At 38.2% G+C, this 26,628-nt stretch overlaps 1 protein-coding gene across 1 annotated transcript in view; it reads left to right on the forward strand.

Annotated features, from left to right (window-relative positions):
- NEK10 (NIMA related kinase 10) overlaps positions 1-26,628 on the forward strand; it is a gene marked incomplete at its 3' end in the record, with an annotated part of 125,713 nt that overhangs the window by 86,333 nt on the left and 12,752 nt on the right. Inside the window, 2 exon segments of the mRNA XM_079712624.1 lie at positions 226-347; positions 490-592. Of these exon segments, the coding sequence (XP_079568750.1) occupies positions 226-347; positions 490-592 (225 nt within the window).

A 26,628-nucleotide genomic window follows, 5' to 3' on the forward strand; every position in this document is an offset into this window, starting at 1 on the left:
TTATGCTAGGAGGTTGCCTGTAGCTGAAAGAGACTGTTGCTGAGCTCCAGTTGTCCCCAAGACCCCCTCACCCCCAGCCCCTCCAGAGCTGATTGGGTCCCTGTCTCTAACTCTTTTGTGTTGTGCCCTGAACACCCATTGGGAAACTTGGATTCTAATTCATAAGTTTTTTCAAAATGTCTATATTGAATTTATTTCTATTACATTTTCTTGTTTTTTATATAGCCGATAGGTTGTACATAGTTATGGAGCTTATAGAAGGGGCCCCTCTTGGAGAACATTTCAGTTCTTTGAAGGAAAAACAACATCATTTTGCTGAAGAGAGACTATGGAAAATATTTATACAGGTATCTTTTATCTTCATTAACTTTTTCTATGAAACAGTAAAGTTCTGAGCTGATTTCCTAGAGTTGTGTGTAGTGATCATGAGTGGCTGTCTATCTGTATATATCGGGGAAATAACATTTGTTTGTTCTTTGCTGTTTGAAGCTGTGCCTAGCTCTTCGGTACTTACACAAGGAGAAGAGGATCATCCATAGAGACCTGACGCCAAACAACATTATGTTGGGAGATAAGGACAGAGTAACAGTTAGTAAGTATAAAAATCTGAAAATTTTCAACTTGAGAGTCTCAATATTATTCTAGGGCAGAGTTGTTAGATAGAACTTTCTGCACTGAATGGCATGTTCTCTGTCTGCACTGTCTGGTATGGCAGCCACTGGCCACATGTGGCTATCAGGCACTTGAAACGTATCTGATAGCCTATGTGCTTGAGGATATGAATTTTAAATTCTATCAAATTTTAGTTAATTTAAATATCCTTATGTGACTAGTGGATACTGTATTGGACAGTGACTAGTGTAGTTCTTGATGACTGAGTTGTATTTTGCCTGTATGAGGGAATAAAATACTCTTAGGTTGCTTGGGCATTTAATTCCTAAATCAATGGTTTCTAGGTTTTTTTCCTTTCTGTAGAACACTTCGTCAACAAAGCCTTTTAGAACCACCACATGAGCACATTGTTGAACTATTTTAATATAGTCTGTGATATATGGGTGACAAATGTACATATCAAGGGCTGTAAAAAATCCAGGCATTTGTATCCTTCAACATTTTCACTTTTTATCACAATATTTTCAACTGTAGCAGGTAAGTTGTCTAATTCTTAATCATAATTTAAAATGAACTTTTTAGCTTAGAGAGATATGTTAGCTTTCTCCTGCCCTCTTCACTCACAAACACTTAAGTTACTCCCATGGACTATTAATGGTTTGCCAACTGTAAGTAGGGAGACATCTCTAAATCAGTGGTCTGCAAATATCTGTGATCATGAAATTCCATTAGTAAATTCTTTTGATAATACACTGCCAGTATATCAATATATATGCTTATTTATGAATTCTGTACACATATCACTGTATAATTATTCTATAGTACATACAGTCAACAGAAATAAAATATAAAGGGGTACATTAAAATTCAAAATAGGGGTGTTGATATTTTTCACCCCACCCCCACCCCCCAGTGGATTGCCTTAGGCACCCAGCTTTGGAGGCCACTGCCCTAAATTTTATTGATGTGAAAGACATTTGACAACATTTTAAAGCTGAGTTTCTTAGTTTTGGAAGAATCTGATTCCTCATGAAGGCAATTCCAAACGTACACATTTACCCATAACCACATCCTCAGTAACAACGATTAGATTCACTGTCCAGATTTTTTAGAGTAGAACATGTTATATCAGTTTAAAAAATAAAAAATATCCTAAAACAGAAGTTTTATTGATAACCTTCAATGCAAAGTTACTTGGAAATATTTCAAGCCAGTGCTTTGTGAAATGTGAGATGAGACCAAATAATTGTGACTCTTCATCTCAGATACACATTTGCTTAATCATTAGAAGTTAATCATAAGCTTTTTACTTTTTTTACTTTTTATAAATTACACTTGTGTTTCCTTAAGAATATTTACTATTTATATGCTTGTAGATATTTTAATTTATAAGTTAATAAGGATTATTATAAATTGTGTGTTTGAATTTCATAGCAAACAGTATATATACTTTTAAATAGTATTAAATAGATTTGTTTAATAGTTTAATAGATCTGTTTAATCCTTCTAAGATGACTATTCAGTTCATATTTTCTGAGTAATAGCCAACCCCACATTCCATTTTCTTACTAAGATTAGCTGCAGTCATTTCCTTTGGTTACATTTAAATACAGTGAGATTAATCTTTTATTGTAGTAGCCTGATTTATTTTCTTTCTAAACTTATTTTAAGTAATTTTAATATTTATTTTCTTTAACCAGTAGCACACATAAAAATGGTTTACAAAATAAAATAGTGCTAAAAATCTTATAAAGAAAAGCCTACCTCTTTGCAACCCCCAGTTCCATTTCCCTAAAACAACCACTTTTCAGTCTTTTTAGTTCTTTCTTCTGGTATCTGGCTTTCCATTGTGATAGTTGAAGATTCAGTTTTCTTATTTTTTCTTCATCCCCATCTGCCATTCTGCAATACAGTTATAGCACAATTTGGGGTTAAATCAGCATTCAGTATTTACATTATTACTACTGTGTAATTATTGTTCAATGTTGATTACCTCTCCTTCCTTATAGACCTTTTGTTTTTTCTAGAGTTAATAATTGCCTTCTTGTTTATTTTCCTAGTTTTCTGTGTACCTTTTATTTCTTCTTCCCAAATCTTCTAAAAGGATTATAAAAGCCCTCTGTGTACCATTTCCACATGGTCAAACATGACAGTTACTCTCAGTTTTTTTTTCCTGGACACCCATTTCCTATACCTCTTTGCTGTAATGTAGACTGGGTTTGACTTTAGGTCTGCTGCACAGCCACTGTCCTGGAACTTTCGTGCTCCTTTTTTTTTTTTAATTTGGCCACACCATGTGGCTTGTGGGATCTCAGTTCCCTGACCAGGGATTGAACCTGTGCTACCGCAGTGAAAGCACAGAATCCTAACCACTAGACCACCAGGGAATTCCCATGCTCCTTTTCTGATCAGAGTCTCTATTTCCTACATCCTGTCTCTTTCTCTTTCTTTTTAAACTCCTCTATTTTGCCAAAGTGTATCTTCTAGTACTTTCCTAAGAAAGAGTGCTTTGGAAGTTATAATTTTTACTTTAAAACATTTTTTTCTTATTTAGAAATTTTTGAGGTATAAGTGATATATAACATTATATTAGTTTCAGTTGAACAACATAATGATTTGATATTTGTATACACTGGAGCCTGCAGGCAGTTGGGTGGAGCTGGGTCTTGGTGTCTAGATGGAGACCTCTGGGAGAGCTCATGTTAATTAATATTCCCTGGGGCCGGGAATTCTCTGGTGGTCCAGTGTCCTGGACTCCCACCCCAGAGGCTCAGGCCTGACCCATGGCCAGGGAACCAAGACCCCACAGGGCAAGTGGAGCAGAAAAAAAAAAAAAAGGAAAAGAAAACAAACAAAACACAAGACAAATGATAAAAACAGACCAACAAAGAAAAAAAAAAAAAGAAAGAAAACTAAAAACAAGAGAACAACCAAACAAAACAACCCCAAAGTGAAAACGAACAACAAAAACAAAACTAACAAAAACAAAAAGCAAAAACAAAAGCAGAAAGCAAACTAAAAAAAAAAAGCAAAGAAAACATAAAACACAAAAAATGATCAAAAATGTTTATATCTAAAAACAAAACAAAGAACAAAAACAAGAAAAAAACACAAAATAACAAAAAGTAAAGTAAAAGTAGAAAATAAAAAATATATTAAAAAATGTTTATAAAGAAAAGAAAAAATAAATAAAAACAATAACAACAACAGAACAAAACAAAAAATAACAGTAATAATAATATTTTCTTGGGGCCTCAGCTATTAGTGTCCTTACCCCCACCATGAGCCACAGCCAACCCCACCTCCCCAGGAGGCCTTCCAATACCTCTAGGTAGGTCTCTGGACCCACTATGGGCACTGTGGGGCCAACTCAGCCTCTGACTTGGCCCGACTCCTATGTGTACTTGCCCCCAAAGTCCACAGCTACTAGAGCTAGACTGGTTTCAGTTGTGGGAACACTCATTGTCCCTTAGATATTCCATAGACACAGGGTTTACCAAGCTGATCACGGGGATTTAATCCACAGCTTGTGCAGCTGCACAGAGAGATTTCCATTCCTCTTCCTTAGTCGCACCGGCCCTGGGGCTCAGCTTTGGTTTTGGCCTCACCTCTGCATGTGGGCTGCCCTCAGGCATCTGTTCCCTGCCCAGGCAAGAGAGAATGAAAGCAGCAGCTGATTGGAGCACACTTGTTCACTCAGGCCAAGGAGGAATAAGGCTGTTACAACTGGAGTGTGTGAGAAGTGCCTCTGTTGTTTTTTTTGGGGGGGTTATTTGTTTGGTTTTTACTGTCCACATATAAGTGAGATTATGCAGTATGTCTTTGACTTATTTCACTTAGGATAATGCCTTCACGGTCAATCCATGTTACTGCAAATGGCAAGATTTCATTCTTTTTTATGGCTGAATCATATATGTATGTATGTACGTGTATACATGTATATATATGTATGTGTATAATGCATATGTACATATGAATGTAGATATAGATATATGTAGATATATATATCTCTACATATAGATATATGTATAGATATATGTAGATATAGATACATATATACACATACATTTCACATTTTCTTTATTCACGCATTTATGATAGCTCTTAGGTTGCTTCCATATCTTGGCTATTTTAAATAATGCTGCAATTAACTCTTTTCAAATTAATGTTTTTGTTTTCTTTGGATAAATACCCAGAAGTGGAATTGCTAAATCATATGATAGTTATATTTTTAATATTTTTAGGAACCTCCATACTGTTTTCCAAGGTGGTTGCACTAATTTACATTCCTATCAACAGTGCACAAGGGTTCCCTTTTCTTTTTTTTTTTCCTTTTTATTTTATTTTATTTTTTTATTTTATTATTTTTTTTATTAGTTTCTGCTTTATAACAAAGTGAATCAGTCATACATATACATCCGTTCCCACATCCCTTCCCTCATGCATCTCCTCCCTCCCACCCTCCCCATCCCACCCCTCCAGGCGGTCACAAAGCACCGAGCTGATCTCCCCGTGCTCTGCGGCTGCTTCCCACTATCTACCTCACGTTTGGTAGTGTATACATGTCCATGCCTCTCTTTCGCTTTGTCACAGCTTACACTTCCCCCTCCCCATATCCTCAAGTCCATTCTCAAGTAGGTCTGTGTCTTTATTCCCGTTTTACCCCTAGGTTCTTCATGACATTTTTTTTTTAATTCCATATATATGTGTTAGCATACGGTATTTGTCTTTCTCTTTCTGACTTACTTCACTCTGTATGACAGACTCTAGGTCTATCCACCTCATTACAAATAGCTCAGTTTCGTTTCTTTTTATGGCTGAGTAATATTCCATTGTATATATGTGCCACATCTTCTTTATCCATTCATCCGATGATGGACATTTAGGCTGTTTCCAGCTCCGGGCTATTGTGAATAGAGCTGCAATGAACATTTTGGTACATGTCTCTTTTTGAATTATGGTTTTCTCAGGGTATATGCCTAGTAGTGGGATTGCTGGGTCATATGGTAGTTCTATTTGTAGTTTTTTAAGGAACCTCCATACTGTTCTCCATAGTGGCTGTACCAATTCACATTCCCACCAGCAGTGCAAGAGTGTTCCCTTTTCTCCACACCCTCTCCAGCATTTATTGTTTCTAGGTTTCTTGATGATGGCCATTCTGACTGGTGTGAGATAATATCTCATTGTAGTTTTGATTTGCATTTCTCTAATGATTAATGATGTTGAGCATTCTTTCATGTGTTTGTTGGCAGTCTGTATATCTTCTTTGGAGAAATGCCTATTTAAGTCTTCTGCCCATTTTTGGATTGGGTTGTTTGTTTTTTTGCTATTGAGCTGCATGAGCTGCTTATAAATTTTGGAGATTAATCCTTTGTCAGTTGCTTCATTTGCAAATATTTTCTCCCATTCTGAGGGTTGTCTTTTGGTCTTGTTTATGGTTTCCTTTGCTGTGCAAAAGCTTTGAAGTTTCATTAGGTCCCATTTGTTTATCTTTGTTTTTATATCCATTTCTCTAGGAGGTGGGTCCGAAAGGATCTTGCTGTGATTTATGTCATAGAGTGTTCTGCCTATGTTTTCCTCTAAGAGTTTGATAGTTTCTGGCCTTATATTTAGGTCTTTAATCCATTTTGAGCTTATTTTTGTGTATGGTGTTAGGGAGTGATCTAATCTCATACTTTTACATGTCCCTGTCCAGTTTTCCCAGCACCACTTATTGAAGAGGCTGTCCTTTCTCCACTGTACATTCCTGCCTCCTTTATCAAAGATAAGTTGACCATATGTGCGTGGGTTTATCTCTGGGCTTTCTATCCTGTTCCATTGATCTATGTTTCTGTTTTTATGCCAGTACCACACTGTCTTGATTACTGTAGCTTTGTAGTATAGTCTGAAGTCAGGGAGCCTGATTCCTCCAGCTCCGTTTTTCGTTCCCAAGATTGCTTTGGCTATACGGGGTCTTTTGTTTTTCCAAACAAATTTTGAAATTTTTTGTTCTAGTTCTGTGAAAAATGTCAGTGGTAGTTTGATAGGGATTACATTGAATCTGTAGATTGCTTTGGGTAGTAGAGTCATTTTCACAATATTGATTCTTCCAATCCAGGAGCATGGTATATCTCTCCATCTATTTGTATCATCTTTCATTTCTTTCATCAGTGTCTTATAATTTTCTGCATACAGGTCTTTTGTCTCCTTAGGTAGGTTTATTCCTAGATATTTTATTCTTTTTGTTGCAATGGTAAATGGGAGTGTTTTCTTGATTTCATTTTCAGATTTTTCATCATTAGTGTACAGGAATGCCAGAGATTTCTGTGCATTAATTTTGTATCCTGCTACTTTACCAAATTCATTGATTAGCTCTAGTAGTTTTCTGGTAGCATCTTTAGGATTCTCTATGTATAGTATCATGTCATCTGCAAACAGTGACAGCTTTACTTCTTCTTTTCCAATTTGGATTCCTTTTATTTCCTTTTCTTCTCTGATTGCTGTGGCTAAAGCTTCCAAAACTAGGTTGAATAAGAGTGGTGAGAGTGGGCAGCCTTGTCTTGTTCCTGATCTTAGTGGAAATGGTTTCAGTTTTTCACCATTGAGGACGATGTTGGCTGTGGGTTTGTCATATATGGCCTTTATTATGTTGAGGAAAGTTCCCTCTATGCCTACTTTCTGGAGGGTTTTTATCATAAATGGGTGTTGAATTTTGTTGAAAGCTTTTTCTGCATCTATTGAGATGATCATATGGTTTTTCTCCTTCAACTTGTTAATATGGTGTATCACATTGATTGATTTGCGTATATTGAAGAATCCTTGCATTCCTGGAATAAACCCCACTTGATCATGGTGTATGATCCTTTTAATGTGCTGTTGGATTCTGTTTGCTAGTATTTTGTTGAGGATTTTTGCATCTATGTTCATCAGTGATATTGGCCTGTAGTTTTCTTTCTTTGTGACATCCTTGTCTGGTTTTGCTATCAAGGTGATGGTGGCCTCGTAGAATGAGTTTGGGAGTGTTCCTTCCTCTGATATTGTTTGGAAGAGTTTGAGAAGGATGGGTGTTAGCTCTTCTCTAAATGTTTGATAGAATTCGCCTGTGAAGCCATCTGGTCCTGGGCTTTTGTTTGTTGGAAGATTTTTAATCACAGTTTCAATTTCAGTGCTTGTGATTGGTCTATTCATATTTTCTATTTCTTCCTGATTCAGTCTTGGCAGGTTGTGCTTTTCTAAGAATTTGTCCAGTTCTTCCAGGTTGTCCATTTTATTGGCATAGAGTTGCTTGTAGTAATCTCTGTTGATCTATTGTATTTCTGCAGTGTCAGTTGTTCCTTCCCCTTTTTCATTTCTAATTCTATTGATTTGAGTCTTCTCCCTTCTTTTCTTGATGAGTCTGGCTAAAGGTTTGTCAATTTTTTTTATCTTCTCAAAGAACCAGCTTTTAGTTTGGTTGATCGTTGCTATCGTTTCCTTCATTTCTTTTTCATTTATTTCTGATCTGATCTTTATGATTTCTTTCCTTCTGCTAACTTTGGCGGTTTTTTGTTCTTCTTTCTCTAATTGCTTTAGGTGCAGGGTCAGGTTGTTTACTCGAGATGTTTCCTGTTTCTTAAGGTGGGATTGTATTGCTATAAAGTTCCCCCTTAGAACTGCTTTTGCTGCGTCCCATAGGTTTTGGGTCGTCGTGTCTCCATTGTCATTTGTTTCTAGGTATTTTTAAATTTCCTCTTTGATTTCTTCAGTGATCACTTCGTTATTGAGTAGTGTATTGTTTAGCCTCCATGTGTTTGTATTTTTTACAGATCTTTTCCTGTAATTGATTTCTAGTCTCATAGCATTGTGGTCGGAAAAGATACTTGATACAATTTTGATTTTCTTAAATTTACCAAGGCTTGATTTGTGACCCAAGATATGATCTATCCTGGAGAATGTTCCATGAGCACTTGAGGAAAATGTGTATTCTGTTGTTTTTGGATGGAATGTCCTATAAATATCAACTAAGTCCATCTTGTTTAATGTATCATTTAAAGCTTGTGTTTCCTTATTTATTTTCATTTTGGATGATCTGTCCATTGGTGAAATTGGGGTGTTAAAGACTCCTACTATGATTGTGTTACTGTCGATTTCCCCTTTTATGGCTGTTAGTATTTGCCTTATGTATTGAGGTGCTCCTATGTTGGGTGCATAAATATTTACAATTGTTATATCTTCTTCTTGGATCGATCCCTTTATCGTTATGTAGTGTCCTTCTTTGTCTCTTCTAATAGTCTTTATTTTAAAGTCTATTTTGTCTGATATAAGAATTGCTCCTCCAGCTTTCTTTTGGTTTCCATTTGCATGGAATATCTTTTTCCATCCCCTTACTTTCAATCTGTATGTGTCTCTAGGTCTGAAGTGGGTCTCTTGTAGACAGCATATATATGGGTCTTGTTTTTGTATCCATTCAGCCACTCTGTGTCTTTTGGTGGGAGCATTTAGTCCATTTACATTTAAGGTAATTATTGATACGTATGTTCCTATTCCCATTTCCTTAATTGCTTTGGGTTCGTTATTGTAGGTATATTCCTTCTGCTGTGTTTCTTGCCTACAGAAGTTCCTTTAGCATTTGTTGTAAAGCTGGTTTGGTGGTGCTGAACTCTCTCAGCTTTTGCTTGTCTGTAAAGTTTTAATTTCTCCATCAAATCTGAATGAGATCCTTGCTGGGTAGAGTAATCTTGGTTGCAGGTTTCTCTCCTTCATCACTTTAATTATGTCCTGCCACTCCCTTCTGGCTTGTAGAGTTTCTGCTGAGAGATCAGCTGTTAACCTGATGGGGATTCCCTTGTGTGTTATTTGTTGTTTTTCCCTTGCTGCTTTTAATATGATTTCTTTGTGTTTAATTTTTGACAGTTTGATTAATATGTGTCTTGGCGTATTTCTCCTTGGATTTATTCTGTATGGGACTCTCTGTGCCTCCTGGACTTGATTAACTATTTCCTTTCCCATATTAGGGAAGTTTTCAACTATAATCTCTTCAAATATTTTCTCAGTCCCTTTCTTTTTCTCTTCTTCTTCTGGAACCCCTATAATTCGAATGTTGGTGCGTTTAATGTTGTCCCCGAGGTCTCTGAGACTGTCCTCTGTTCTTTTCATTCTTTTTTCTTTATTTTGCTCTGCATCAGTTATTTCCACTATTTTATCTTCCACCTCACTTATCCGTTCTTCTGCCTCAGTTATTCTGCTATTGATCCCATCTAGAGTATTTTTCATTTCATTTATTGTGTTTTTAATCGATGCTTGATTCATCTTTAGTTCTTGTAGGTCCTTGTTAACTGTTTCTTGCATTTTGTCTATTCTATTTCCAAGATTTTGGATCTTTGAAATAGAATCTTGGATCATCTTTACTATCATTATTCTGAATTCTTTTTCAGGTAGACTGCCTATTACCTCTTCATTTGTTAGGTCTGGTAGGTTTTTATCTTGCTCCTTCACCTGCTGTGTGTTTTTCTGCCTTCTCATTTTGCCTATGTTACTGTGTTTGGGGTCTCCTTTTTGCAGGCTGCAGATTCGTAGATCCCATTGTTTTTGGTGTCTGTCCCCCGTGGCTAAGGTTGTTTCAGTAGATTGTGTAGGCTTCCTGGTGGGGGGGTCTAGTGCCTGTGTTCTGGTGGTTGAGGCTCGATCTTGTCTTTCTGGTGGACAGGTCCACGTCTGGTGGTGTGTTTTGGGGTGCCTGTGGTCTTATTATGTTTTAAGGCCACCTCTCTGCTAATGGGTGGGGTTGTGTTCCCGCCTTCCTAGTTGCTTGGCATAGGGTGACCAGCACTGTAGCTTGCTGGTCGTTGACTGAAGCTGGGTGCTGGTGTTGAGATGGAGATCTCTGGGAGATTTTCGCTGCTTGATATTATGTGGAGCTGGGAGGTCTTTTGTGGACCCGTGTCCTGAAGTTGGCTCTCCCACTTCAGAGGCACAGCACTGACTCCTGGCTGCAGCACCAAGAGCCTTTCATCCACCCGGCTCAGAATAACAGGGAGAAAAAGTAGAAAGAAGGAATTAGCAGAAGAAAGAAAGAGAGAGGGAAAGAAAGGAAGAAGGGAAGAAAGGAAGGAAGGAAGGAAGAAAGAAAGAAAGGAGGGAGGGAGGAAGGATGGAAAGAAAGAAAGAAAGAAAGGAGGGAGGGAGGGAGGAATGAAAGCAAAAGGAAGAGTGAATGGAAGAAGGGAGGGAGGGAGGGAGGAAGGAAAGAAAGAAAGAAAGACAGGAGGGAGGGAGGGAGGAAGGAAAGAAAAAGAAAGTGGAAAGAAGAAGGGTGGGAGGGAGGGGGGAGGAAAGAAAAAGAAAGAAGGAAAGGAGGAGCGGAGGGAGGGAGGGAGGAAGGGAAGGTAGGAAAAAAAGAAAGAGCAGGTAAAGTAAAATAGAATAAAGTATGAAATATAGTAGCGTTATTAAAATTAAAAAGTAATTATTGAAAAAAAAAACGGACAGATAGAACCCTGGGACATATGGTGGAAGCAAAGCTATACAGAGAGAATCTTACACAGAAGATTACACATACACATTCACAAAAAGAGAGCTGGGGGAAAAAATCAAAAATCTTGCTCTCCAAGTCCACCTCCTCAATTTGGGATAATTCGTTGTAAAAAGAGGAAAAGTGCGAGAAGTCTGAAATCTTGCTAAGTCCACCTCCTTAATTTGGGATAATTCGTTGTAAAAAGAGGAAAAGGGGCGAAAGTCTTAAATCTTGTCCTCAACGTCGACTTCCTCAATTTGGGGTGATTCGCTGTCCATTCATGCACTCCACAGACGCAGGGCACATCAAATGGACCGTGGAGCTTTAATCCGCTGCCTCCGAGGCTGCACAGAGAGATTTCCCTGTCTCTGCTCTCACAGCTCCCGGGTCTCAGCCTTGGACCTAGCCCCGCCTCTGCACGTAGGTCGCTGGAGGGCGTCAGTTCTTCGCTCAGACAGGACGGGTTTAAAGGAGCCGCTGATTCGGGGGCTCTGGCTCACTCAGGCAGAGGGGAGGGAGGGGTGCCCAGTGTGGGGCGGGCCTGCAGCGGCAGAGGCCGGCGTGACGTTGCAGCAGCCCGAGGCGCTCCGTGTGCTTTCCCGGGAAAGCCGTCCCCGGGTCCTGGGACCCCGGTAGTGGCGGGGTGCACAGGCCTCCCGGAAGGCAGGGCGGACAGTGACCCGCGCTCGCACACAGGCCCCGCAGCGGCGGCGGCAGCAGCAGCCCCAGCATCCCACGCCCGTCTCCGAGGTCCGCGCCTGTCTCCGGCGCTTCCCCAAGCAGCCCTCTTAATGCCCTCTCCTCGCGCACCAGGAAACAAAAGGGAAAAATGTCTCTTGCCTCTTCGGCAGCTCCAGACCCTTTCCCCGGACTCCCTCCGGGCTAGCCGTGGTGCACTAACCCCTTCAGGCTCTCTTCCTGCCGCCAGCCCCAGTCCTCTCCCTGCGCTCCGACTGAAAGCCGATACCGGAGCCTCAGCTCCCAGCCCCGCCCGCCCTGGCGGCCGGGCAGACAAGCCTCTCGGGCTGGTGTGTGCCTGAGGGCACCGATCCTCTGTGCCGGAATCTCTCCGCTTTGCCCTCCACACCCCTGTTGCTGTGCTCTCCTCCGCTACTCCGAAGCTTTCCCCCTCCGCCACCTGCAGTCTCCGCCCGCGAAGGGGCTTGTAGTGTGTGGAAACCTTTCCTCCTTCACGGCTCCCTCCCACTGGTGCAGGTCCCGTCCCTATCCTATTGTCTCTGTTTATTCTTTTTTTCTTTTGACCTACCCAGGTATGTGGGGAGTTTCTTGCCTTTTGGGGGGGTCTGAGGTCTTCTGTCAGCGTTCAGTAGGTGTTCTGTAGGAGTTGTTCCACGTGTAGATGAATTTCTGATGTATCTGTGGGGAGGAAGGTGATCTCCGCATCTTACTCTTCCGCCATCTTCCTCCGGGGTCAAGGGTTCCCTTTTCTTCACATCCTCACCAATGCTTTGGGTTTTTTTTGTTTGGTTTGATTTTTTGCCTTTTTGATGATAGCCAATTCTAACAGGTGTGAAGTGATATATCTCATGTGGTTGTGATTCATATTTCCTTGATGATTAGGAATATTGAACATCTTATATACCTGTTGGCCATCATATGATTTCTTTGGGAAAATATCTATTCAGATCTGCCCATTTTTCAATCAGACTGTTTTTGGGATTTTTTTTTTGCTTTTGCTACAGAGTTGTATGAGTTCTTTATATATTTTCAACATTGACCCTGTATTGGATGTGATCTGCAAATCTTTTCTCCCATTCAGTAGATTGCCTTTTTATTTTGTTAATGGTATTCTTTCCTGTGCTTTTTAGTTTGATGAAGTCCCACTTGTGTATTTTTGCTTTAGTTGCTTTGCTTTGGGTGTCAATTCTAAAAATCATTGCCAAGATCCATTTCAAGAAGCCTACGTTTTCTTCTAGGAGTTTTATGGTTTTGGGTCTTACATTCAAGTCTTTAATCCATTTTGACTTAATTTTTGTGTATGGTATAAGATAGCAGTCCAGTTTCATTCTTTTGCATGTAGCTGTCCAGTTTTCCCAACACCACTGGAAGTTTTAATTTTTAGATGCTTGCATGTCACAAAATATTTTTGAGGGACCCTCATATTTGTTTGTTAATTTGGCTGGGTGTAATATTCTCAGATGAACATGATTATCCTTCCAATTTTTTTTTTGTGTGTGTGGTATGTGGGCCTCTTACTGTTGTGGCCTCTCCCATTGCGGAGCACAGACTCCAGATGCGCAGGCTCAGTGGCCATGGCTCACGGGCCTAGCCACTTCATGGCATGTGGGATCTTCCTGGACCAGGGCATGAACCCATGTCCCCTGCATCAGCAGGCAGACTCTCAACCACTGCACCAGCAGGGAAACCCCCTCCTTCCAAATTTTGAAGGCATTACTCCAGTCTTCTAGTATCCTGTTTTGCTGTTAGAAAATCTAATGGTATTCTAATTCCTGTTGCTTGATACATGAGTTGTTTTATGTCTCTGGAAGCTTTTAGGATGCTCCCTTTATCCACTGCTTTGGGTGGGTCTCTTTTCATTCAGTGTGTCCGAAACTAGGTCTGCTCTTCAATCTGGAGACTTAAAACTTCACTCCTGGGAAATCTTCCTGCACTGTTTTTTCACTACTTTTCTTCCCTCTGCTTTCTGTGTTTCCTCTTCTAGAATTCCTATTATTCTTAGATGTTGTATATTCTAAATACATAAGTCCCTTATGTACGAGCCTTCAAGTTGTGAACTTTCAAAGATGTGAACGTGCATTCAATCAATGTCAGGTGTGAGTAAAATTGCAGCTTGCCCTCCATCTCTTATTGCTGATGACCCTTCAGCTCTACCATCTCCCACCTCCTCTCCCTCCTCCAGTCAGTAACTCTTCTTGCCTGGTAACTTGATGCCAGCCCCTATATGCCAGCTGTTGTACTGTACTACTGCACTTTTCAAGGTACTGTACTGTAAGATTAAAAATGTTTTCTTTATTTTTTGTGTTTGTTTTTTATGTATTATTTGTGTGAAAAGTATTATAAACCTATTACAGTACAGTACTATATAGCCAATTGTGTTAGTTGGCTACCTAGGCTAACTTTGTTGGACTTATGAACAAATTGGACTTATGAACACATCTCAGAACGGGACTCATTTGTATGTCGGGGACTTGCTGTAGTCTAATTTTTAAAATAATTGTTCTCTTAGTTTTCAGCTCTTTGTACTTTAGAGTTATTTCTATAACTTTATTTTCTAGTGATTATATTGAATATTTAATTTTGATTAATATATTTTTAATCCCCTCAAATTTCATCTTGTTCCATATTCCATTTTCATGGAATCTTGATTTTATTCTTTCTCAGTATAATATAGACTTTTCTCTTCCACACCCTGCATTGTTTCTGTATCTTTTGGATCAATCTTTTTTTTTTTTTTTCCTGGTTCATGTGCTCTCTATTTCCTTTTGGAGATTTTCCTCAAATGTCTGTTGATCTAAGCTGACCCTTAACATTTATGAGAAGGACACTAAAAAGGCTGTGTGTTCCAGTTAAGGGTGTCATCTGGTGGACTTTAGAGCACAGTAGAAAATTTCCTTAGGAGACCCCCAATGTCATTGCTTAAACTTTTTCCAGATAATGCACCCCCAATATCTTGCCTGAGATGATGTCCTTCTGTCTGCTGTCATTTTGGGAGCAGTGTGGATGAAGAGGTCTCAGGGAGCCACGTTCAGTTGATAGATTTTCACTGAATTCCCATGAGTTCAGCCTCACTCTGCTTGGTGCTTTTCTGGTTCAGTTTCTTTGCAAAATAAATGTCTACTTTTCTTCTAGTGACAAAGAGAACTCAATTTACTGGTAGCACCATGTGTGAGTATGGGACAGGACCTGGGGACTTGATTTTAATTCCTGGGGACTTGATTTGTACTTCACTTCTGCCTTGGGCAGAACCCTTTTGGCCTTTCTATTCTCAGGCACGTGGGTTAGGACGCCTGCTGTGTACCATCCTTCCTCTACTTCCCATCTTCCAAAAATTCATTGGAATGTATCATCCTCTGTTGTCACATCTCATTGTCCCTGTGGGTAGCTTTTCAAGGAAAATTCCTTTCCCTTCACTTTAGCAAGGTTTTGAGAGCTAGAGGAGATAAACACATAAGTCAGTCCACCCTTTAACCCCAAATGGGCAGGCTAGTTACATTAAGTCCACACATTAAACTTAACAAAATACCCCACTTCCCATGTTTACTCTATAACTTTAATAAATATACTTATATTTTACTCACACTCAAATTGTAAAGGATTCCCTAGAAAAAGTTACTTTGTTTTACAAAAATAATAAAACCTTATTTTTTTTCTTTGTCCTGCCCCTCATTGCAAGTCTGCCTAACCTTATTCTTATTACCATTTATTAGACTTATACTTAAGTGTTATTAATTTTAAAATTATTTTCAATTTTTTAGACTTTTTAGCTTTAAGTGAGGCAATGTTTTTCTAGTTTCAAATAAAGAAGCAGTGATAAATCTCAGAACAGAATTTTATCCTAGTTGTTTCTCTCCACTAATGTAATTATTTACAGGACATGAATGGGCTGCCATTATTTTCAATGAGTATAAAATGATTTTATGACTAAGAAGATAATCCATAGAGAACTGACATCACTATTTTAAAATATTTAAAATAAAATATAGTGATGAAATATGATTTTCAGTGTCTATCACTATTGATATAAATATGGACATTAGAGACTCTTGTTTTTCAGAGGGGTTATTGTTAAATTAAAATCTTATGGCATTAATTTGAAACCAAATATATAAGATTCCCATAATTTGAGAGGTTTAAATAAGGTTGCAATTCATAAAGCCTATAAAAATAGGCTGTGGTACACACGTGAATGCATATCACCAAAGAGGGACAGCCGTGTCGTATTTTATTTTTCTCTTTTCTTTTGCTAGGTTTATTTACTCCCAGAAAAGAAGCACTGAATTACCAAGTGATGTTTAAGATGCATGCATGAGACAAAATATATTGAAAATGTGATCAGAAAAAAGAGTTGTAGAAAAACTAAAATTGTCTTCTTCTCCTCTTTTTTCTCAATGTAGGTGAATGAGATGATTTAAGATTGAACTTGGTTTGCAATTATTTATATAGCAAGTGGAGTTTGCCTTCATGAGGCAGTAGAAAGTAATAACATATTTGGGTATGTGTAGTTTTACAAATGGTATCTAATTTAATGTCTAAATATGTTTACATTTAAAAGACTGGATTTTTCAATGACTTGTGCCATGGAACATACCCAGGTCTTGCCCCTGAGTTTATTTGCAGACTTGGAGGCCACACAACGGAGCAGACCCTGACTCAGGGGCACACCAGGTGAAGCACAAAGTTGGCCCTAAATGCTGCCAGCTGCCTGCTGCCAAGTAGGAGAGAATCTGCTGAAAGGGAACTTGCCTCTGAACCTACCATTTCACATTTCTTGGCTTTTCAAATACACATTTTAATGTAAAACCTGCATGCCCCCTTTTCTTCCCTGCTCCCGAATATAAAAGGAAGAAAAAGGAAAAAACAAAACTCATTCAACTATAGGTAATATATTTCAGACATGGGCTTTGGCACATGACTCGAGGTCACATGTTCATCCTGCAACCAAACAGGCCGTGCATATTTCTAGATGTTTCTCCAATGACATGTGCCTGTTGCTACTGGTAATAACAACAAGGGCATACTCAAGTCAATGGAACATTTATCAAAGGCTCAAATGCTCATCAAATGCCATCGTATGCTAGACATGTGGGGGTGGGTAGAAGATGAAAGCCATGGTCTCTGTCCCCCGAGTCTTATGGGAAAGACTTTCAGTTCTTCACTCAGCAATTATTTTCTGAGCTGCCGTATCCTGTGGTGAACAAGGCAAGCATGCCAGACATGACCACTATCTTCATGGAGCTTATAGTTGTATTACAGGGTGATAAAGCCTAGAGTATTTTCTATGCAAAATATATTAGTCAGGATGGGACATGTTATGCTGTAGTAATAAGTAATGTGAAAATCTCAGCAGCTTAAAACAGTGGCAAACTACAGCCTGTGGGATAAATCCAGCTGTGGCCTGTCTTCTTATGTCCTGTGAATTAAGAAGGGTTTTACATTTTTTAATGGAGTTAAAAGGAAGAATATGTGGCAGTTACCATATATGGCCCCAACAGCTTAAATATTTATCATCTGACCCGTTATAGAAAAAGTCTGTCCACCATGGCTTAAAACAGCAAGGTCTCTATCTTGTTCATAATACATGAGCATTGTAGGTCAGTAAGGGAGCTGTGCTCAGAGATCAGGCTGGCTGAAGACCTCCATACCTGCTTCCACATCAGAGGTAGGGAAGAGAGAGCATGGCAAACAATACCTCAGCTCTCAAAGCTCTGCCCTAAAGTTTCAGATATTACTTCTGCTAAGAATTCATTGGTCAAAGCAAGCCAAGTTCACCAGGGTGAGGATATGTTCCTCCCCCAGAAAGAATGTGGGTGAGCAGTTATATAGTCTTCCACAACTATCATGCACAGGAGAAAATGTGACTAATTCTACCTGGGGGAGCCTTCTGGTGAGGAGCTGGGCAGGACAGGTAACAGCGTTTCAGGTAGGGGTACAGCAAATGCAAAGGATTAGAGACCCAAAGCAGTACAGCGTGCCAAGGGGCTAGCACGATTTTCAGTAGAGGCTTTGGTGGGTGAGAGCTGGGACTCTGACGTCTGTTCAGAGATTTAGCTTCAAGATTTCAGACTGAAAACTATGTGATCAGATTTGGGATGGAGAGATCATTGTGATGGCAGGTGAGGGGGCACCGTGGAGAACGACAGATTCCCAGTATAGGAGGTGGATCGGTTTGGATATGTTTGGGTGCAAAAAGCCAGGATGCTAATGGTTTAATCCATGAGGACACATAGTTATCTCATAACAAAGGGGCTGAAGGTGAGCAGTGCCAGGGCTGGTTCAGAAGCTCTAGGAGGTCAGCTACAATCTAGGTTTTTCTGTCCTTTCTCTCCATTTTTTTCAGCAGATTGGCCAGAGCTCTAGGCATTATTACCAAATCCAAAGACAGGAATCGGGGTGGCAGCTAGGGTGAAAAAACAGATTCTTCTTTTTGAATAGCTACTCCTTTTATCATAGAAGAAAATCTTTCACAGGGGTCTTTTACAGGGATTCCTGTTAGACTTACTACATTCTTTTGGCCAAAGCGAACTCATGCAACCACCCCGGCTGTAAGGGAGACTCTCTAGGTGAGCTCCCAGCCTGTACAGCTGGAGATGGGAAAGGGAGGTGGGGGTGGTCAACGGCTTTTGGAGAGCTAGCCTGTGGTATTTGCCGCTAAAGCTCTTGCAATTTTCCGTAAAGATGTGTAAGTTTTACCTATGGCAGCAGGAGAAGAGGATATGGCAGAAGGATTATATTCAGCAGTTATTTAGGACCCAGAGTTAAAAAGGTTGCTGGCCAGTTAATGAGGTGTGACAACAGTTGAGAAAGAGTCTGAGTTTATGAAGATTGTGACACCATTGACAGAGAATTAAGTGAGGAAATTTAAGGTGTGAGGTTTCTAACATTCCAAGTTAGAAATGCGACTATAGCCTTTTCCTGGTTAAAATTCTTCAAGTAGCTCCCCATGACATTTAAGATAGAGTTTAGATTCCCTAGGGCACCCAAGGCCCTTTCCTTCTGAGCTCTCCTTGCCTTTTGCTCTGGACTCATGGGACAGATTTCTGTTTCCTGAATAGACCAGTCTGTTGTTGTATTGCTCTGTGGCTTCCAAAGTGTTGCTCTCTCTGTCCAGAATGCCTTGCTGCTACTCACTTCTAATGCCACTCCTCCAGGTGGCATCTTTGATGTCCACATCAAATAGGTTCCAAGTCTGGGCTCCCTTAGTACACTGGCCTGGCCTCGCTCACTGCACATAAGACATTGGTTTATTGCCAATCCCTCCTGAGGTAAGGGAAACCGATTTCCTTGACTTTGTTCCTCTGAAAGCATTTAATAAATATTTGTTGAGTAAATAGATAGAAGAATGAATGAACAAGTGAATGAATGAATTTTGAGATCTTGATATGATAGCCAAGATTGCCTAAGAAGAATGCTTTAATGCAAGAGGAATTGGGGATTAAGGTGGAAAGCAGGTCCACGAATGGGGAAAGATACAAGCAGTTCCCACTATCATCTCAGCAAACAGTGTAACCCAAAGTTATCTTAAGGAAAGATTTTACTTTCTGAATGCCGCCAAAATTTGAGAAATCAAATTAGACCTGTCTTGCTATTGAAGAATCCCTGGCATGTTAAATGTTTCTAAAGGATTAGAGGATTTTAATTATTGTTGGTTGGCTCAACTGTGGCTGGGAAATCTGTGTCATTAGAGGAAAAATGAATTAGTTAGGTCTCTTGACCTGTTCTTGTTTTGAGCCTGTTCTGTGGTTTATTTCCTATTAATCGGATTTAGTGTCTATATGAGTTTGAGCTGACACAGAACCTTGAGTGCTCTCAAAAGTCTACAGAATATTGAGTCACTTGTACTGCATACCCTCATAGCATCTGTTGTTGGAAGGGTAGCCACAAAATTTCTGGAATTTCTCTCATGTTGCCCTCATGTTACTAAAAAACCAAGAATGTTTTCTGTCAAGTCCACCACAGTTTCCTTATATTGCCATGAAGAAGTATTGAAGCAAATTCAGTCAAATCCAACTTCTAAAAAAGTTTTAAGATTATTGATTTTATGACCATTAGTGGGTCATTCTGCAATTCTGAGATTTGAATAGCAGTTGCATTGAGGAAAAGATGAGGATAGTAATCAGGAGAAAGTCACAGCAGGGTGAGTTCCTAACACTGGTGGTTAGTCTCTTTTGGTGAGACAATAGGCTGGGTGAGAGAATATGGAGGTAACAAATCTTTACCACCTTAGGAAAGACTTAGAAATAAAGACTTTCCAATGTTGGGTTAATCAGAAGTTTTGGATTGATATGTCCATATAAAAGCACCAAAGATGAAAGATAATAAAGTAGAGATTATTTTAGTGTGTGTTTTCATATGGGCATATTGGGATATAATTTAGTTCTTTGAGAAATTTTTTAATATAGGAAGTAGAATCTGATGTGTTCTGGACACATTATTTTTATTCTGGGAGATTTCCAAAAGTGTGTTCTCTGAAGCAGCATTGAGAGTAGGTGGGAGTGTCTGTGTTTACAGAGACTAATTCAGCAATCTATGGTACTACACATCTGATTTTCTGATCAGTCTGCCCACCCTCGTAAGTGTAATGAAGGCATTGGAGCCTTTTAGATTCTTGAATCATGCCACAAACTGTGTCAGGCCATATACATTTGTTCTCTTTATCTATGAGTTTGTTATCATTTTGTTTTGTTTGTTTTGATTTTTAGATTCCATATATAAGTACAATCCTATGGTATTTGTCTTTGTCTGACTTACTTCACTAAGCATAATGCCCCCTAAGGCTGAGTAATATTCCACTGTGTGTGTGTGTGTGTGTGTATATATATATATATATATATATATATATATACATATATATTTATATAATCACACCATCTTTATCCATTCATCTCTTGATGGGAACTTAGGTTGCTTTCGTATCTTGGCTATTGTAAACAATGCTTCAGTGAACGTAAGGGTGCATATATCTTTTTGAGTTATTGTTTTTGTTTTCTTTGGGTAATACTCAGAAGTGAAATTGCTGGACTGTATCATAGTTCTATTCTTAATTTTTTGAGGAACCTCCATACTGTTTCCATAGTGGCAGTACTAATTTACAATCCTATCAATAGTACACAAGGGTTCCCTTTTCTCTTCATCCAACATTTGTTATTTGTGGTCTTTTTGATAATAGCCATTCTGACAGGTATGAGGTGATATCTTACTGTGTTTTTGGTTAGCATTTCACTGATGATTAGTGATGTTGAGAATTTTTTCATTTGTCTGTTGGCCAGCTGTATGTCTTCTTTGGAAAAATGTCTATTCAGGTTCTCTGCCCATTTTCTAATCAGTTTTATTTTTTTATGTTGAGTTGTATGGCTATTTATATATTTATATGTCATTTGAAAATATCTTCTCCCATTCAGTGTGCAGCCTTTTCATTTTCTTGGTATCTCCTATAGCTGTGCAAAAGATTTTAAGTTTGATGTAGTCCAATTTGTTTATTTTTGCTTTTTTATTTCCCTTGTTTGAGGAGACATATAAAAAAAAATCCTAAGACCAATGTCAATGCCAAACAATGCCTGTTTTCTCTGAGGAATTTTATGGTTTCATTTAAGTCTTTAATCTATCTTGAATTTATTTTTTTGCATGGTGTGAGAAAGTAGTCCAGTTTGATTCTTTTGCATGTAGCTGTTCAGCTTTCCCAACACCATTTATTGAAGAGGCTGTCTTTGCCCCATTTTATAATCTTGCCTTTGTCATAGATTAATTCACCACATAAGCATGAGTTTATTTCTGGGCTCTCTATTCTGTTTCATTCACTTACATGTTTGTTTTTGTGTCAGTACCATATCGTTTTGATAGCTGTAGTTTTGTAGGATAGTTTGAAATCAGGGAGCATGATACCTCCAGCTTTGTCCTTTTTTTTCTCAAGATGCTTTGGCTATTCAGGGTCTAATTTCCATAGAAATTTAGAATTATTTGTTCTAGTTCTGTGAAAACTGGCTTTGGTATTTTGACAGGGATTGGATTGAATCTGTAGATTTCCTTGGGTAATATGGTCATTTTAGCAATATTAATTCTTCCAATACATGAGCACGGTGTATCTTTCCATTTGTTTGTGTCGTCTTCAATTTTCTTCATCAGTGTATTATAGTTTTCTGAGTACAAGTCTTTTAGGTCTTTGGTTAGGTGTATTCCTATGTATTTTATTCTTTTTTGGTGCAACTGTGAATGGAATTGTTTTCTTAATTTCTGTTTCTGATAGTTTGTTGTTAATGTAAAGCATGCAATGGATTTCTGTGTATTAATTTTGTATTCTGCAACTTTACTCAATTCATTTATTAGTTCTAATAGTTTTGGTAGCATCTTTAGGATTTTGTATATATAGTATCATGTCATCTGCAAACAGTGAGTTTTACTTCTTCCTTTCCAATTTGGATTCCTTTTATTTCTTTGTCTTGTCTGATTGCTATAGCTAGGAGTTCCAATGCTATGTTGAATAAAAGTGGCAAGAGTGGGCATCCTTGTCTTGTTCCTGATCTTAGAGGAAATTCTTTCAACTTTTCATCATTGAGTAAATGATGACAGTAAATAAAGGTCGTATATGGTCTTTATTATGTTGAGGTATGTTCCCTCTGTACCCACTTTGTTGAGAGTTTTTATCATAAGTGGATGTTGAATTTTGTCAAACGCTTTTACTGTGTCTATTAAGATGATCATATGATTTTTATTTTTCAGTTTGCTAATGTGGTGTATGACGTTTTTTGATTTGTGGATGTTGAACCATCCTTGCATCCCTGGGGTAAATCCCACTTGATCATGGTGTATGATCCTTTTAATGTATTGTTCAGTTTGCTAATATTTTGTTGAAAAATTTTGCATCTATATTTATCAGTGATACTGACCTGTAAATTGTGTGTGTGTGTGTGTGATGTATTTGTCTGATTTTGGTATCAGGTTGATTCTGGCCTTATAGAATGAGTTCAGAAGTACTTTTTTCCTCTTTAATTTTTTGGAATAATTTGGAAAGGATAGGTGTTAATTCTTCTTTAAATATTTTATACAATTCACCTGTAAAGGTGTCTGGTCCTGGAATTTAGTTTGTTCAAAGTTGTTTTTTTTTTTTAATTACTTATTCAGTTTCCCTACTGGTAATTGACCTGTTCATATTTTCTATTTTTTCCTAGTTTAGTCTTGGGAGATTGTATGTTTCTAGAAATTTATCCATTTCTTTTAGGTTACCCATATTATTGACATGTAATTGTTCATTGTTATCTCTTTTGGTTCTTTTATTTCTGTGGTGTCAGGTGTAACTTCTCTTTCATTTCTGATTTTATTTATTTGGGCCCTCTCCCTTTTTTCTTGATGAGTCTGTCTAAAGTTTTATCGATTTTGTTTATCTTTTCAAAGAACCAACTCTTTATTTCATTGATTTTTTTTTTTGGATTGTGTATTTAGTCTCTATTTCACTTATTTCCACTCTGATCTGTAATAGTTTTTTCATTCTACTAACTTTGTGTTTTGCTTGTTGTTTTTGTTTTTTTTCCTAGTTCTTTTAGGTTTAAGATTAGATTTTCTTTTAGGGTTTTTCTTGTTTCCTGAGACAGACTTGTATTGCTTTTAGAACTGCTTTTGCTGTATCTCCTAAATTTTGGATTGTTGTTTCCATTTTCATTTGTCTCAAGGTGTTTTTTTTCTCTGTGATTTTTTTCACTGACCCATTAGTTGTTTAGTAGCATATTGCTTGGACTCCACGTGTTTGTGTTTTTTACAGTTTTTTTTTTCTTTTTTAGTAGTTGATGTCTAGTCTCATACAATTGTGGTCAGAAAAGTTAAGTTATGTGATTTCAATCTTCTTAAATTTATTGAGACTTGGTTTGTGGGCTAGCACGTGATCTATCCTGGAGAATATTCCATGTGCACTTGAAAAGAATGTGTATTCTGCTTTTTTTTGGTTGGAATATTTTGTATATATCTATTAATATACAGATGAATACATCTAACCTACACCAGATTGCTGGTATAATGTGTCATTAAGACCTTACTGATTTTATGTATGGATGATCTGTCCACTGATGTAAGTGGGGAGTTAAAGTCCCCCACTATTATTCTGTTACTGTCAATTTCTACCTTTATGTCTGCTAATATATGCTTTATATATTTAGGTGCTCCTATGTTGGGTATGTATATACATATGTATACACAAGTATATATTCTCTTGTTGAATTGATCCTATTCTCATTATGTAATGTCCTTCTTTGTCTCTTGTTACAAATCTTTGTTTTAAAGTCTATTTTGTCTAATATCAATATCTCTTCCTCTGCTTTTTTTTTCATTTCCATTTGCATGGAATATCTTTTTCTATCCCCTCGCTTTTAGTCTGTGTGTGTCTTTAGGTCTGAAGTGAGTCTGTTGTAGGCAGCATATACGTGAGTCTTGTTTTTGTTTCCATTCAGCCATTCTATGTTTTTTGATTGGAGCATTCATTGCATTTACATTTGAAGTAATTATGGACAGGTATGTTCTTGTTGTCATTTTGTTAACTATTTTCTAGATTTTAGGAAATTCCATTTTAGTCTTCATTAGACTTTCACTTGTTGAATTAGAAATAATATTATAAATACCAGCTGTACTACATTTGGAGGAAGGTCAGAGGGAAGTTTTGGGAGTAGGGATTAGAAATCTGCATGATATACAGAGGCAGATGTGCCAGTGGGACAGGGATTTTCTTTTCTTTTTTTTATTAGTTTCTGCTTTATAACAAAGTGAATCAGTTACACATATACATCTGTTCCCATATCCCTTCCCTCTTGCGTCTCCCTCCCTCCCACCCTCCCTATCCCACCCCTCCAGGCGGTCACAAAGCACTGAGCTGATCTCTCTGTGCTATGCGGCTGCTTCCCACTAGCTATCTACCTTACGTTTTGTAGTATATATATGTCCATGCCTCTCTCTCGCTTTGTCACAGCTTACCCTTCCCCCTCCCCATATCCTCAAGTCCATTCTCTAGTAGGTCTGTGTCTTTATTCCTGTTTTACCCCTAGGATATTCGTGACTTTTTTTTTTCTTAAATTCCATATATATGTGTTAGCATACGGTATTTGTCTCACTCTTTCTAACTTACTTCACTCTGTATGACAGACTCTAGGCCTATCCACCTCATCAAAAATAACTCAATTTCATTTCTTTTTATGGCTGAGTAATATTCCATTGTATATATGTGCCACATCTTCTTTATCCATTCATCCGATGATGGACACTTAGGTTGTTTCCATCTCCAGGCTACTGTGAATAGGGCTGCAATGAACATTTTGGTACATGTTTCTTTTTGAATTATGGTTTTCTCAGGGTATATGCCTAGTAGCGGGATTGCTGGGTCATATGGTAGTTCTATTTGTAGTTTTTTGAGGAACCTCCATACTGTTCTCCATAGTGGCTGTACCAATTCACATTCCCACCAGCAGTGCAAGAGTGTTCCCTTTTCTCCACACCCTCTCCAGCATTGGTTTCTAGATTTTTTGATGATGGCCATTCTGACTGCTGTGAGATGATATCTCATTGTTGTTTTGATTTGCATTTCTCTAATGATTAATGATATTGAGCATTCTTTCATGTGCTTGTTGGCAGTCTGTATATCTTCTTTGGAGAAATATCTATTTAAGGCTTCCGAACATTTTTGGATTGGGTTGTTTGTTTTTTTGCTATTGAGCTGCATGAGCTGCTTATAAATTTTGGAGATTAATCCTTTGTCCATTACTTCATTTACAAATATTTTCTCCCATTCTTAGGGTTGTCTTTTGGTCTTGTTTATGGTTTCCTTTGCTGTGCAAAAGCTTTGTAGTTTCATTAGGTCCCATTTGTTTATCTTTGTTTTTATATCCATTTCTCTAGGAGGTGGGTCCGAAAGGATCCTGCTATGATTTATGTCATAGAGTGTTCTGCCTATGTTTTCCTCTAAGAGTTTGATAGTGTCTGGCCTTACATTTAGGTCTTTAATCCATTTTGAGCTTATTTTTGTGTATGGTGTTAGGGAGTGATCTAATCTCATACTTTTACATGTCCCTGTCCAGTTTTCCCAGCACCACTTATTGAAGAGGCTGTCCTTTCTCCACTGTACATTCCTGCCTCCTTTATCAAAGATAAGGTGACCATATGTGCGTGGGTTTATCTCTGGGCTTTCTATCCTGTTCCATTGATCCATCTTTCCGTTTTTGTGCCAGTACCACACTGTCTTGATTACTGTAGCTTTGTAGTATAGTGTGAAGACAGGGAGCCTGATTCCTCCAGCTCCGTTTTTCATTCTCAAGCTTGCTTTGGCTCTTCGGGGTCATTTGTTTTTCCAAACAAATTTTGAAATTTTTTGTTCTAGTTCTGTGAAAAATGTCAGTGGTAGTTTGATAGGGATTGCATTGAATCTGTAGATTGCTTTGGGTAGTAGAGTCATTTTCACAATATTGATTCTTCCAATCCAGGAGCATGGTATATCTCTCCATCTATTTGGATCATCTTTAATTTCTTTCATCAGTGTCTTATAATTTTCTGCCTACAGGTCTTTTGTCTCCTTAGGTAGGTTTATTCCTAGATATTTTATTCTTTTTGTTTCAATGGTAAATGGGAGTGTTTTCTTGATTTCATTTTCAGATTTTTCATCATTAGTGTATAGAAATGCCAGAGATTTCTGTGCATTAATTTTGTATCCTGCTACTTTACCAAATTCATTGATTAGCTCTAGTAGTTTTCTGGTAGCATCTTTAGAATTCTCTATGTATAGTATCATGTCATCTGCAAACAGTGACAGCTTTACTTCTTCTTTTCCAATTTGGATTCCTCTTATTTCCTTTTCTTCTCTGATTGCTGTGGCTAAAGCT

This window comes from Hyperoodon ampullatus (genome assembly GCF_949752795.1).
Source record: "Hyperoodon ampullatus genome assembly, chromosome: 10".
NCBI lineage: Eukaryota > Metazoa > Chordata > Mammalia > Artiodactyla > Ziphiidae > Hyperoodon > Hyperoodon ampullatus.